The sequence below is a fragment of the Aquarana catesbeiana genome, linkage group LG09, assembly GCF_042186555.1.
Source record: "Aquarana catesbeiana isolate 2022-GZ linkage group LG09, ASM4218655v1, whole genome shotgun sequence".
NCBI lineage: Eukaryota > Metazoa > Chordata > Amphibia > Anura > Ranidae > Aquarana > Aquarana catesbeiana.
The window spans coordinates 313,927,073-313,941,248 of NC_133332.1; the positions used below are offsets into that span (position 1 = coordinate 313,927,073).

Consider the following 14,176-nt stretch of genomic DNA (forward strand, 5'->3'; position numbering starts at 1 on the left):
GTCAGGAAGATCCTGCCAGTAACAGGCATCCTGAGCTTGCAGTTGCGCAATTGCGTGCGCCTATGCCCATGCGCGTGCGCGCACGGGAGCGCGCGTGCGCCCATTAGCACCAGGCTAGCTATTTAAACCAGACTTTCACACTGTGATCTTGCTGTCTGCTCTACAGCGTTACGTGTGTCTTGACCCTTGAAAACCTGTTCCTGTGCTAAACCCAGCTTGCTCCTGACTATCCTTGTTGTCCGCCTGCATCTGATCCCGGCTTGTCTCCGACCATCCCTGTCATCTGCCTGCATCCGACCTCGGCTTGTCTGACTTCTCTCCTGCCTAACCCTCTGGAACCTCCACTGTCTGCCTGACTACCGACCCGGCTTGTCTGACCCTCCAGTCTCAGTATCCTGGTTCCAGGTTCCAGTCTGCTGTCCAGTTCCTGTCTGCTGTCCAGTTCCATTCTGCTGTCCAGCTCCAGTCTGCTTTCCGGCTCCAGTCTGCTGTCCAGTTCCTGTCTGCTGTCCGGTTCCAGTCTGCTGTCCGGTTCCGGTCTGCTGCACCAGCCTGCCGATCCAGCTCCTTCCAGGTTCCTGTCTACCTTCTGGCTCAGTCTGAGGTTCTTCTGCACAGTGCTTCCTGAGTTCCAGACCCATCTCCTGCTGTTGATCCTGCCAGGCACTCGTTCCATTCCTGACTCCCGTGCTTCCTGTTCACTCTACCAGGGCCCTCGAGTCGGAGCCGCAAGAGAGGCCATCCCCTGCAAGTTGGGCTCGTCCACAAGGTACGTGACACTCCTACGGATGCAGGTTATTTTCATACCTATTTCCATGAGAAAATGCATAGGTGTATCTCTGACGGTTGCTTGACGTGCCAATTTTGGTAGGTAGTATAACCTGGATCCACAAGGATTTGTGATTGTTCTAGACCAGGGTTTCTCAGCCTGGGTTCCTCCAGAGGTTTTTATTGGGGTTCCTTGAGCAATGAGCAGTTCCTGCCTCTCAGGTTGAGAAAGACTGTTCTGGCACAGGGGTCAACGTTTCAGGTTTAAAGGCCTTAAAGCAGCCTTTCTTGACCTTTTCAACACAGAGGAACCCTTGAAATTACTTTCCAGTCTCAGGGAACCCCTGTTAAAAATTGCTCTATCTACAACTCATGGTACATTAGTGTGATGGTCAGTGGGAAGAATGCATCTTACATCTGTGGTCATTAGGAAGAATTACCCCTTTACAGATAACTGTAAAAGATCAATGGTGTCAGTAGGAACTTATCTGAGAGGCAGAAATTGCTCATGGCTTAAGGAACACTTAGCTACCTCTGAAGGAACTTTAGGGTTCAATAGAACCCTGGTTGAGAAACCCTAAACTAAAGGCTTTGGACAGCTTGTGGCTTTCCAGTCAAGGGAGACAAACCCTCATCTCTAAAGCAGCCTTTCTCGACTTTTTCAACACAGAGGAACCCTTGAAATAATTTTCCGCTCTCAGGGAACCCCTGCTAAAAATTACTTTATCTACAACTCATGATACATTAGTGTGATGGTCAGTGGGAAGAATGCTCCTTACACTCGTGGTCACTGGGAGGAATTACCCCCTTACAGATAGCTAAAAAGATCAATGGTGTCAGTGGGAACTTATATAAGAGGCAGAAATTGCTCATAGCTTAAGGAACCCCTAGCAACCTCTGGAGGAACCTTTGGGCTCCATGGAACCCTGGTTAAGAAACCCTGCCATAAAGGCTTTGGACAGCTTATGACATTCCAGTCAAGGGGGATAAACCCTCTTACTTTTTTTTTTTTTAGCAAGTACTCACAATCACTGAGTTCCTGAGTGGTCCCTACTCAGAGGCTAATTAGGAAATACATTGGTCCCTGCTGGAGCACTGTTTTGTAACAAGTGTTTCTTTTTCTTATGTTGCTCTTAGTTTACGCACATCAATCAGCCCTAAAGAAAGAGATGTGGACCCCTGAAATGTCTTGAGTTACTGAACTTAACTGAATAGAATATCCTATATTTTTGGGCCATAGGCTTTGCTATATATATATATATATACTACTGAACAGCCTACTATGTGGACCAATAATGCAACTTGCACCTCAAACAATTCTTTTGTTCTCTCAAAACCCTCACTTATGGCAGAGCCAAGCTAACTTTAAAGTGTGAGATGCAGGTAGTTTGCACCCTAAGACCAAGGAAGACACACAGAGGAAAACCTAGAGCGCTAAAAAAAGTGTAAGAGAAGGCAGAATGTCTTTTTTTTTCGTTTTAGATAAATTGGGGAAGGCTTGCAACTCCCTGAATGTTTTTTTTTCTGCCTGTATCCCAATGGGGAGGTTGCCCTTCACTTCCTATCCTAAAGATGCAACAGAAAATTAGAGGAAATTTCTCCAAAGTGTCTCCTTTAGATGAAGATACCCATTTCCATGAAAAAAAACTCATAGGTGTATTTTTGATGGTTGAGTATGGCATGCCAATTTCAGTAAGAATTTATAATTGTTCAAGACTGTGGGACAAACAGAGTGGTCAATGGTTCAGATATGAAGACCTTAAAGGCTTTGGAAAGCGTGTGGACTTCCAGTCTAGAGAGACAAAACTGTCCTTCACCTCTTTTAGCGAGTACTCACAATCTCTATATTCTTGAGTGGTCACTTTTCAGGGCCTAATTGGGCAATACACTGGGACTGCTGGAGTTCTGTTTTGTTCCAAGTGTTCTTCTTCTCAGTCCCGAAGAAGGGGATTCAGATTTCTGAAATGTGTTGGGCTTCTGAACGTCAAAAAAATATTCTACATACTTTGGCAATCAGCTTTGCTCCTCTAAAAAGAGTGAATCACTAATGATTCCACATTATTGTTGACATTTGAGAGGAACCTGGTCCACAAGAATTTGAGATTATTCAAGATCCTGGTTCAAACAGAGTGGTCATTGATTCAGATATTAAGACCCTAGAAGCTTTGGAAAGTGTGTGAACTTCCAGTCAGGGGAGACAAAACTGTTGTTTGTCTCTTTTAGTGAGTACTCACAATCGCTATATTCTTGAGTGTTCAATCAGGCATAATCAGGCATTACACTGAGACTAATGCAGTTCTGTTTTGTTAAAAGTTTTCTTCGTCTCAGCCCAGAAGAAGGGAATGCATATCCCTGAAATGTGTTGAGTTACCGAATGTCAATAAAATATTATGCATTCCTAATATAGGCGTTGCTCCTCTTAATAGAGTGAAACATAGATGATTCCACATTCTTCCTTTCTTGACAATTGAGAGGAACCTGAACCCCAGCAAGGTCAGGACCTGGATCACCTTCTGGTGGCATTGTGCTTCCCATAGTGCAAGGATGTAGTTTTTGTGTCCACCAGCAGGTGTCTCCCAGCAGCCAGCAGATCTCATTAATCTGTTTCCACCAAATGCTGGCCGCTGGGAGGGTACAGTATTTAGGGCACGAGCAGGGGAGTATCCAAATACCCTTCCGGGAGCCAGCAGATCTCAGTAATCTGTTTCCACCTAATGCTAACTGCTGGGAGGGTACAGTATTTAGGGCACTGGTAGGGGAGGACCCAAATACCCTCCCAGCAGCCAGCAGATCTAAGTAATCTGTTTCCACCTAATACTGGCTGCTGGGAGGGTACAGTATTTAGGGCACTAGTAGGAGAGGACCCAAATACCCTCCCAGCAGCCAGCATCAGGTGGAAACTGATGACTGGGTTCTGTTGGGGGACACCCACTGGTGGACATCAAAACTACAACCTTCTGGGAAGCACAGTGCCACCAGCAGATAATCCAGGTCTTGATATCTAATGAACATCATGCTGATGGGAAGGCAAAATATAAGTAGAATAAATATCAACTTTGTTTTTTTTTAGCTTAATTAAAAGCTGTCAATAGGATCCATTCTCCAGCAGAACATTATGGTTGTTTGTGCAGTTTAAAGCTACCTTGGAAAATACAATGGATTTTTTTTAAGAACTCTCCTACCTGAGGGTCTTCTCGGGTGCTTGCTGTCCAGTCACCAAATCATAACCTCTTTCCAGGGTGTTGTACGGCCATGGCCTGTAGAAAAAAAAAAAACAAAACATTTAACTATTTTATTTGATAATTACCTGACTCATTTATATACATTGATAACTAACAGTCTTGACTGGCTGGCTTTATGGCACTTTATTTAAATGTTTTTGTATTTCACATTTATGATTGTCTGTTCCAGTGTGTTCCTATGTTCTGTATGGATGGGTGGTCCTTTTTGCTTTAGAAATGAACTCCGGCTTACCATGTAAAATTCAGGTACTTACATTGATTGCATTCAAAAATAAATATAGTCACAGTCTTCGGCTGCCCCCCACCTCTACTTACTGAATCTGGGGGTTCTACTCTGCACAGGCTCCTGTCATTTTTGGAAATCATTTTTGGAATTCACTGCTCCATCCGTTTGATCCATTAAAAGAGATTGGTGAATGGAGAGAAGACTACCACCATGGCAGAGGGTATAACCATAGGTGTGCGCAGCCTGTTGCATTAGGGTGTGCACACCAAAGCTCAAACACACATGTGCGTGTATGTATGTATGTGTATATGTATATTACACACACACACACACTTATGGCAGAGCCAATGCAGTGAAAGAGGTATGGTAGCACTTTATTAATGGCAGAACTGTGAGAGGGAGATATTTCCCATCTCCCCGCCGACACACAGAGTGATAATGCTAATGCGCTTGGGGTGATTAGGGTGTGCCCAGGCACACCTGGCACACCCCCTGCGCACGCCTATGGGTATAACTGAAGTGCAACGTCATTACCACACTCGTAATCCATTGACTACTTGCTCCAGCCTCATAACCAAAGGTTGGTACCTCATTACGGACCTGCAGCTGTAGTAATGGTCACCAAGAACCTACCGATCTACTAATAACAGTTGCAATGCTTTGCAGCCTGCAATCCAAAACAAAATCTATCTATCTATCTATCTATCTATCTATCTATCTATCTATCTATCTATCTATCTATCTATCTATCTATCTATCTATCTATCTATCTATCTATCTATCTCTATATAGATATAGACAGGGGTGTTGCTAGGTCTACAAAAGATCTGGGGCTAGAGCCCACAGCAGTGAAGTAAAGAAAGTCATACGCTTGGGCGGGTATACACATGTATATAATATACATGTGTGTGTGTGTGTATATATATACATCATGGTCCCCAGAGAGCCCCCCTTACATCAGGGTCCCTAGAGAGTCCCTTCCTTACATCAGCATTCCCAGAGAGCCTCTCCTTACATCAGGGTCCCCAGAGAGCCCCTTCCTTACATCTCTCTGCTCTCTTGCCCTCCCGGCTCTCCCGTACTGCCTGCCCGCTCTCTGGTGCTGCCCGACGCACTCGCGGCCCGGCTGCAGGGAGGCCACGACCACGGCCATCTCTGAGAGACTCGGGGCTATGGGCCCCAGATTCGTGGCTATAACCCCAAAAGCCACCCCCTAGCAACGCCCCTGGATATAGATATATTTTTAATCAATGTCATTTATTCATTTTTCCAAAAGGTGGAATTAGTCCTAACGGGAAATGTGGTGGTGTGATGACTCCAGTTCTATACTACAAAATATCTGACCAAATGACCAATATAAACAGAATTTTTTTTTTTTTAAACATTTAAAATTATAATCAAAGAGGGTTATATATGCTGCACCTGGGTTGGAACTTGAATGGCCCCTCTCGCCCCTGTACAGAACAAGGGGTATCTTTTCTTTGGGTATCTCTGGGTTTCCGTAATGGGCAACCTCACCTGTTCGCCTTTTGGCTTGGGGATCGGCAGCCTGTCCCCCCGTGGTGCTCCCCCTCCCCATTTCTCTATTTTCCTGGCAGTGATCTCAGCGCTTACATGGAAGATCTAACCTAAATCCTTTTGAACGCCTTTCTCCTGAAGAAGCACATCTGCAAAATGTGTCAAGAAATTTGTTACCACCTCCGCAGTCTACAGTCACTTTGCTAATTGCTATATGTTATATTATACTGGTAAGCATCCGGTGGGCCAATTTTATAGCCCTTTTCTGGAGAAGTCATATGTCTATGTGTACGCTTATAGGTACTGTGGATGGGGCTACGAATATAAGGTGTTCTGCTCATACTAACCAAGTGCAAACATTTTAGTGTGTTATTTAGATTTTAGTTACAACCAACCTCGTTATGCCAAGCTGTGTTGGCATTAATAAAAGTTTATGAGGAAAGGGCACGTGGGATTTTTAAGGTACCAAAGGTTTTAATAGTCAATCAAATTAGAAAAATATATACATTGCAAAGGTCGTCCTACTTTGTAAATCCTGGCTTCAATCATCTAGGAATTAAAACAAATAATATCTCTGGAACACAAGCATCCGGTAGGCATTCATTTTCAGCTCACCATTATTTTGTATAAAACGTACTTTGTATAATATATGAATATTTTTCTATAAAATATACACAGGTATGTCTTATTGACATGCCAAGCGATTTTTTTCATGGCAATTTTTCAAGCATAATCATTTACAATTGTTTTTTTTTCTTATAGTATATATAACTGCATGCAACACTTTCAAAACCTCCTGAAGAAGCTCTTCTGAGTGAAACATGTAGAGTAAGAAGTGATTCTTGTAAATGCTTATTGCGATTTTAAAGAGTTGTTTAAATACAATTTTTATATTTTTCTAATTTGACTGACTATTATATCCTTTGGTACTTTAAAAGTCCAGCCTGCCCTTTCCTAATTTATTTTGTTGTTTAAATGGGATGTGGTACCGAACTTTGATCTCTCATCACCCAGTCCTCAAATATATAGTAATAAAAGTTTGTTTTTTTTTAATTAGTGCATGTCTGTCCTTATTTGAGAGGTAATATGCCAATAACGTGCCCTAATACCTTCTTAACTGTCATTGACAGTCATCTTTTCTGTATGTTAGTTTTAGGATGTGGTGTTGGGCAACCCCCACCTTTTAAGTCCGTGGCATTATTTACTGAGAGTTATAAGGGATATAGTCATGTAACTATGAATGGTTTTAGAAGTTTTGTATTGTAATAAAATGTGTAACTCCAGCATGTGGGCATAGCCAAGTGAACATGAACACCAACGTTTAGCTTCTTGGGTACCATTGGCCAGTACTTTACTATTATGAACCTCCACTCCTCCACTCCTCCAGCCCCAACATGATCCAAAAGCTTACTTTACTTATGGTTCTTAAGTATAAGCCACCATTACAAAATAAAGGGAGTCCAGTCCAATGGTTTTTCTTATTTTCTTTACTTAACAGTAAGGGGAATTTCCAACATCTTCAGCACAATTACTTTTTCAATACGGAACCCTTTTGTTCAACATGTTGCCATCCATAATTCGGGAGATATCACCTCTTGCCTTATTGTAAGGGTGCCTCACATCTGCTGTCTCTGTGGATGAGCCGAAAGGTGAATATTCGGGGCAAACTCCTTGCTGAGGAAAGCCCTTTTTATTGACAGCCTACACCTGGTTTAGGAAGGCCCTGAGCTTTCCACAAGGGCCAACTCTTTTCTTCCTAATTCGATACCCAGAATCCAATCTCTCTGCCACCCCAATCCATTTAGGCATTTAGACATGGTGAAGGCGACGTGCTGAAGTTCAAATCGAGCATCAGAATGGGGAAGAAAGGGGATTTAAGTGACTTTGAACGTGGCATGGTTGTTGGTGCCAGACGGGCTGGTCTGAGTATTTCAAAAACTGCTGATCTACTGGGATTTTCACACACAACCATCTCTCAGGTTTACAGAGAATGGTTCGAAAAAGAGAAAATATCCAGTGAGTGGCAGTTGTGTGGGCGAAAATGTCTTGTTGATGTCAGAGGAGAATGGGCAGCCTGGTTCCAGATGATAGAAAGGCAACAGTAACTTAAATATCTACTCTTTACAACCAAGGCATGCAGAATACCATCTCCAAATGCACAATACATCTAACCTTCAGCAGCAGAAGACCACACCGGGTGCCACTCCTGTCAGCTAAGAACAGGAAACTGAGGCTACAATTGGCAGAGGCTCACCAAAATTGGACAATAGAAGATTGGAAAAATGCTGCCTGGTCTGATGAGTCTGGATTTCACTTGCAACCTTCAGATGGTGGGGTCAGAATTTGGTGTAGAAGACATGAATGCATGGATCTATCCTGCCTTGTATCAACAGTTCAGGCTGGTGGTGGTGGTGTAATGGTGTGGGGGGGATATTTTCTTGGCAAACTTTGGGCCCCTTAGTACCAATTGAGCATCGTTTAAATGCCACGGCCTAACTGAGTATTGTAGCTGACCATGTCCATCCCTTTATGACCACAGTGTCCCCAATTGAGCATGGTTTAAACACTATGACCTCCCTGTCAGGGCTGGGCTCAGCCCTTCCTTCTCTGAGCTGGCCGCTCAGCTGTCGGCTAATTGCCAGCTCCCATCTCTCCACAGTTACTCAGCTGTTTATGATATCCTGCTCGTCAGTCCTGCCTACTTAAGCCATCCAATCCAGATCTCTGCCTTCGCCTTGGTCAACATCACAGAAACTCCTGAGATCCTGTTCAAGACTTGCTTTGCTGACATCCCTTCTGGCTCCAGATCCTGCTTGCTGTTCCACTACATTGATCCCTGACTTCTGGCTTGTCTGACTATCCAGTCCGGTTACTGAACTTTGGCTATGTTTTGACTACGTTTTGTTCTTTTTACTTTTATTATTAAACAAGTGTGATTTACTTTTACTTCTGTCTCGGCCTGCTTTAATGGTTTCTGACACTACAAACAACATAAAAGCATGGACCCATATTCTGCCTTATATCACCGTTTCAGGCTGGTGGTGGGGGTGTAATGGTGCGGGGGATATTTTCTTGGCACACTTTGGGCCCCTTAGTACCAATTGAGCATTGTTTAAATGCCACAGCCTAATTGAGTATTGTAGCTGACCATGTCCATACCTTTATGACCACAGTGTCCCCATCTTCTGATGGCTCCTTCCAGCAGGATAATGCACCGTGTCACAAAGCTCCAATCATCTCACCACTGGTTTCTTGAACATAACATCGAGGTCACTGTACTCCAATGGCCTCCATAGTCACCAGATCTCAATCCAACAGAGCACCTTTTGGGATGTGGTGGATGTGCAGCCGACAAATCTGCAGCAACTGCGTGATGCTATCATGTCACTATGGACCAAAATCTCTGAGGAACGTTTCCAACACCTTGTTGAATCTATGCCACAAAGGCAGTTCTGAAGGCAACCTGGTACTAGCAAGATGTTCCTAATAAAGTGGCTGGTGGATGTATAAGTATCATTTTTTGATGTCTTCATGGAGAGCCGCCCACAACACCAGGACGTCTGGACCACTGGGGTCTCCAATAAAGGGCGGGAAGGGTCAGATAATGCCCCTCATATGAGGGTAAGGGTATATTTGAGCCAAAATGGACTGGTGAAAAAATCGGACTGAAAAAAAAAGGCTGGTATCACCACCAGCCAGCCATTGTTTCAGCAATAAGCCAGTAGTTACCAATCAGAACAGACCTTGACACGTGGAGCAGGCAACAAAAAACTAAAAATGGCCCCCTTTGACAATTACAATCATGACCTTCTCAGCCCCGTGGTATTAAAAAAAATGTTGTATTGAAAACAACACAGTGAAATAAGGTCATGAGAAATCGCAGTACTCATGCTGTTATTATAGCTCCCTCCACTACAGAGTAAAGCAGATAATGTTTACAAAAAAATGATTATTGATGAAATATACATAAAATAAAATGAATTTGAGTCAATAATAAAATTCCTCTGTGGCTTCCAAGTTGCAGTCAGCAAAGCAAAACACACAAATCACTAAACGTAATAATAATATAAAAAAAAAAAGCTTATACAGTGCATATAATCAATCAATGGTATAGACACAGTCGCCGAGCAACAACGTTGTTTAATATTTAAAAAAAATGCACAGATCGATAGATCACAAAATTTTGCAAGGGAAAAAAAGAAACATATAACAGAGAGAAACCTTGATAAAAAAAACCCAATGTGAAACAACACATCGATATTCCTGTAACCAAGATACAAGACAATCTAGCAAGGATTAACAGCTGGCTCCACAATTCCCAGAAAAGACAAATACGCACGTAAACACAACATAAGCACAAAAAAAAAAAAATCTCACATTTTCGTAGATCTATCAGTCTGGGCCACAGCGTGATTCTGCATCTCATGTGCTGGTAGTCGCTAGGAACGCGGTTTGCCTTCGTGGCTGTCCAAGATTCATGTGAACTTTTGGGTGTTGGGCCAAAACATACCTTGGACTGGAGCCAGGAGTCATTCATTTAGTGGCGGTACTACTATCAAGGATAAGGGCCTGGTATACACTATATTACCTAAAGTAATATCCATAAAGACATGAATGAGAGACGTTTGGGGTGGAGGAACTTGACTGACCTGCACAGAGTCCTAACCTCAACCTGATAGAACACCTTTAGGATGAATTAGAGTGGAGATTGCGAGCCAGGCCTTCTGAACACCAGTGCCTGACCTCACAAATGACCTCACATCTGTCTGTCTTTACACACACATGAACTTTAATGGCACCCCAGTCTTAGTCCGTAGGGTTCAATATTGAGTTGGCCCACCCTTTCCAGCTATAACAGCTTCAACTCTTCTGGGAAGGCCGTCCACAAGGTTTAGGAGTGTGTTTATGGGGATATTTGACCATTCTTCCAGAAGCACATTTGTGAGGTCAGGCACTGATGTTGAACAAGAAGCCCTGGCTCGCAGTCTCCATGCTAATTCATCCCAAAGGTGTTCTATCGGGTTGAGGTCAGGACTCTGTGAAGGCCAGTCAAGTTCCTCCACCCCAAACTCGCTCATCCATGTCTTTATGGACCTTGCTTGTGCACTGGTGTGCAGTCATGTGTCAGAATCCATGAACCAGACTGAGACAGAAGTACAGTAAAATCACACTTGTTTATTAATAAAAATAAAAAGGTAAATAGAGTAAGCTTAGTTAAAGCATAGCCAGAGCCCAGCAACCGGATCGGGTAGTCAGCCAAGCCAGAGTCCAGTAACCGGATCGGGTAGTCAGCCAGGCCAGAAGTCAGGGATCCAAGTTGAGGAACAGCAAGCAGGATAAGGAGCCAGAAGGGATGTCAGCAAAGCCAGTCTTTAAACAGGAACGCAGGAGATGGTTTCTTGTGATGTGACCAAGGCGAAGGCAGGAATGAAGTGAGCTGGAAATCTTTAAGTAGGCGGGACTGACTAGCAGATCCACAACAGCTGGTTAACTGTGGAGAGAGATGAGAGCTGGCAATTAGCCGACAGCTGAGCGGCCATAAAGGAGAAGGAAGGGCTGAGCATCCCCAAACTGTTCCCACAAAGTTGGGAGCATGAAATTGTCCAAAATGTCATGGTATGCTGACGCCTTAAGAGTTTCCTTCATTGAAACTAAGGGGCCAAGCCAAACCCTTAAAAAACAACCCCCACACCATAATCCCGCCTCCACCAAATGATTTAGAGGGGTGGCCCTATACTTTTGGTCATATAGTGTGGATGAGCAAGTTTGGAGTGCAGGAACTTGACTGGCCTGCACAGAGTCCTGACCTCAACCCGATAGAACATCTTTGGGATGAATTAGAGTGGAGACTGCGAGCCAGGCCTTCTCATCCAACATCAGTGCCTGACCTCACAAATGCTCTTCTGGAAGAATGGTCAAACATTCCCATAGACACCCTCCTAAACCTTGTGGACAGCCTTCCCAGAAGAGTTGAAGCTGTTATAATTGCAAAGGGTGGGGCCAACTCAATATTGAACCCTACGGACTAAGGCTAGGATGTCATTAAAGTTTATGTGCGTGTAAAGGCAGGCGTCCCAATACTTTTGGTAATGTAGTGTATGTATTTTTATTGGAAATTTCTTTTTTTTTCTTTTTTCCGTTTTGTTTGTGGGATCTCCTCACAAGCCATATCAGACCCTACCAGATGCCGTCATCTTGTGACTTTTGTCTGGCATGTTGATATACCGGTCTGGGATTACTTTTTCTTCCTGGGTCTAGTTGAAAGGGTCTCCATCTTTTTGATTCTACATCATCACTGTTTAAAGAAGGATATCTTCTTACCAGAAGAATGTTTATACCCTTTACGTTTTTTAACTATCTGGCCCTTTTTATCATAGTGATTTTGCTTGGTTGTGTCAGGGCTGGGTTCAGCCCTTCCTTCTCAAAGCTGGCCCCTCAGCTGTCAGCTAATTGCCGGCTCCTATCTCTCTCCACAGGTACTCAGCTGTTGATGATCCTGCTCGTTACTCCTGCCTACTTAAGCTGTTCAGCCCAGAGGATCTTTGCCTTCGCCTTGGTCAACATCACAGAAACTGCGATCCTGTTCAAGACTTGCTTTGCTGACATCCCTCCTGGCTCCATATCCTGCTTGCTGTTCCACTACATTGATCCCTGACTTCTGGCTTGGCTGACTATCCGTTCCGTTTACTGAACTTTGGTTGTTTTGACTACCTTTTTTTCTTTTTAATTTTATTATTAAACAAGTATGCTTTAACTGTACTTCTGTCTCGGCCTGATTTCATGGTTTCTGACAGGTTGTTGTCTATGTTGGACATTTAGGCATAGATTCACTTAATATCACTTTGACGAATAGCATATCCACGCCTGTAAGGTGTCATGTCCTTGTAAAGAACATTTTTTTGCCGACAGCCGTGTGTTCTTTGACCTTTCTTCTTTGGCCACGATATGACAAAGATTAAAAAACTTAGTGGATCCTGAGGAAGCTCTTTTTTGGGGCGAAACGTGTCGATCCACTTGTTCTTTGTCTTCTTGCATATGGAAGTACATGTATTTTCAAATTGCACCTGTAGCTGGGATGAGCTATTTGTATACAATGGCATAAGTTTTAACCACTTAAGGACCAGCCGCCGCAGTTATACTGCAGCAATGTGGCTCGATCCCACAGCTTGTACACGGCGGTCTGTGTGTGCGTGTGCGTCGCCGGAGGCTCCCACTGGCCAGCGGGGGAGCCAATCAGTGGGTCGGATCAATGGCGGACTCAATGTCTACAGTGGCAGAACGGGGATCTGCCTGTGTAAACAAGGCAGATCTCCGTTCTGACAGGGTAGATCACACAGATCCTGCCTTTCTGCTATGAAGTCACACCGTTCCCCATACAGTTAGAAAATGCAGTGAGGGAACAGATTTGACCCCTTTATCGCCCCCTGATGTCAACCCCCTTCCCTGCCAGTGTGATTAGTACAGTGACAGTGCATATTTTTAGCACTGATCACTGTAATAATGTCACTGGTTGCAAAAAAGGTCAGTTAGGTGTCCGATCTGTCTGCCTCAATGCCGCACTCCCTCTAAAAATTGTGAATCACCGCCATTACTAGTAAATAAAAAAAATAAAAATAATAATAAAAATGCCATAAATCTGTCCCCTATTTTGTAGACGCGACAACTGTTGCGCAAACCAATCAATATATACTTATTGCAATTTTTTTTCTTTTTTTAACAAAAATATGTAGAACAATATATCCTGGCCTAAGCTGATGAAGACATTTTTTTTTTTTTTTAATTGGAAATGTTTTATAGCAGAAAGTAAAAAATGTTGTTTTTTTTTTCTTTTTCAAAATTGTCGCTTTTTTTTTTTTTTTGTTTATAAAAAATAAAAACCGCAGAGGTGATCAAATATCACCCAAAAGAAAGCTCTATTTGTGGGATATCAATTTTGTTTGGGTACAGCATTGCACGACCGCGCAATTGTCAGTTAAAGCGACGCACTGCCATATCTCAAGCGCAATTGTCAGCTAGTAAGCGGTGCAGTGCCGTATCGCAAAAAAATGTCCTGGTCATTGAGGGGGCAAATCCTTCCAGGGCTGAAGTGGTTAAGCAATATTTTAGAAAAATACTCAACATACCCAAGCAATGCTCTTGTTGAATGATAAATGGCAATTAATGTGTGCTATGTCAAAAACTGGCTTGAATGGGTAGGGTTAAATAGTTGAGGAACATTTCTAACAAGAAAAGAGCCCCACAGCTCTGAAGAATGGATGACAAAGTGGACCGGGAAAAATGTCTTCTGTAAGTTTAATATCCTTCACAACCAGCTTGAAGGATATGTTCACCTGAGTCAAGGCCAGCTCTAAATATTTATCTCTATGTATCTCACAGTGCAGTTTTTTTCTTTTTTTTTTTTTTTTTTTTTACTGATATCATT

At 43.2% G+C, this 14,176-nt stretch overlaps 1 protein-coding gene across 2 annotated transcripts in view; it reads right to left on the reverse strand.

Moving 5' to 3' along the window:
- The window catches only part of ASTN2 (astrotactin 2), a 384,099-nt gene that overhangs the window by 154,011 nt on the left and 215,912 nt on the right, over positions 1 to 14,176 (reverse strand). For both annotated transcript variants that reach the window (XM_073600690.1, XM_073600689.1), the window contains one exon: positions 3,951 to 4,025. In XM_073600690.1, coding sequence (XP_073456791.1) covers positions 3,951 to 4,025 — 75 coding nt within the window. The remainder of the gene's footprint in view (positions 1 to 3,950; positions 4,026 to 14,176) is intronic.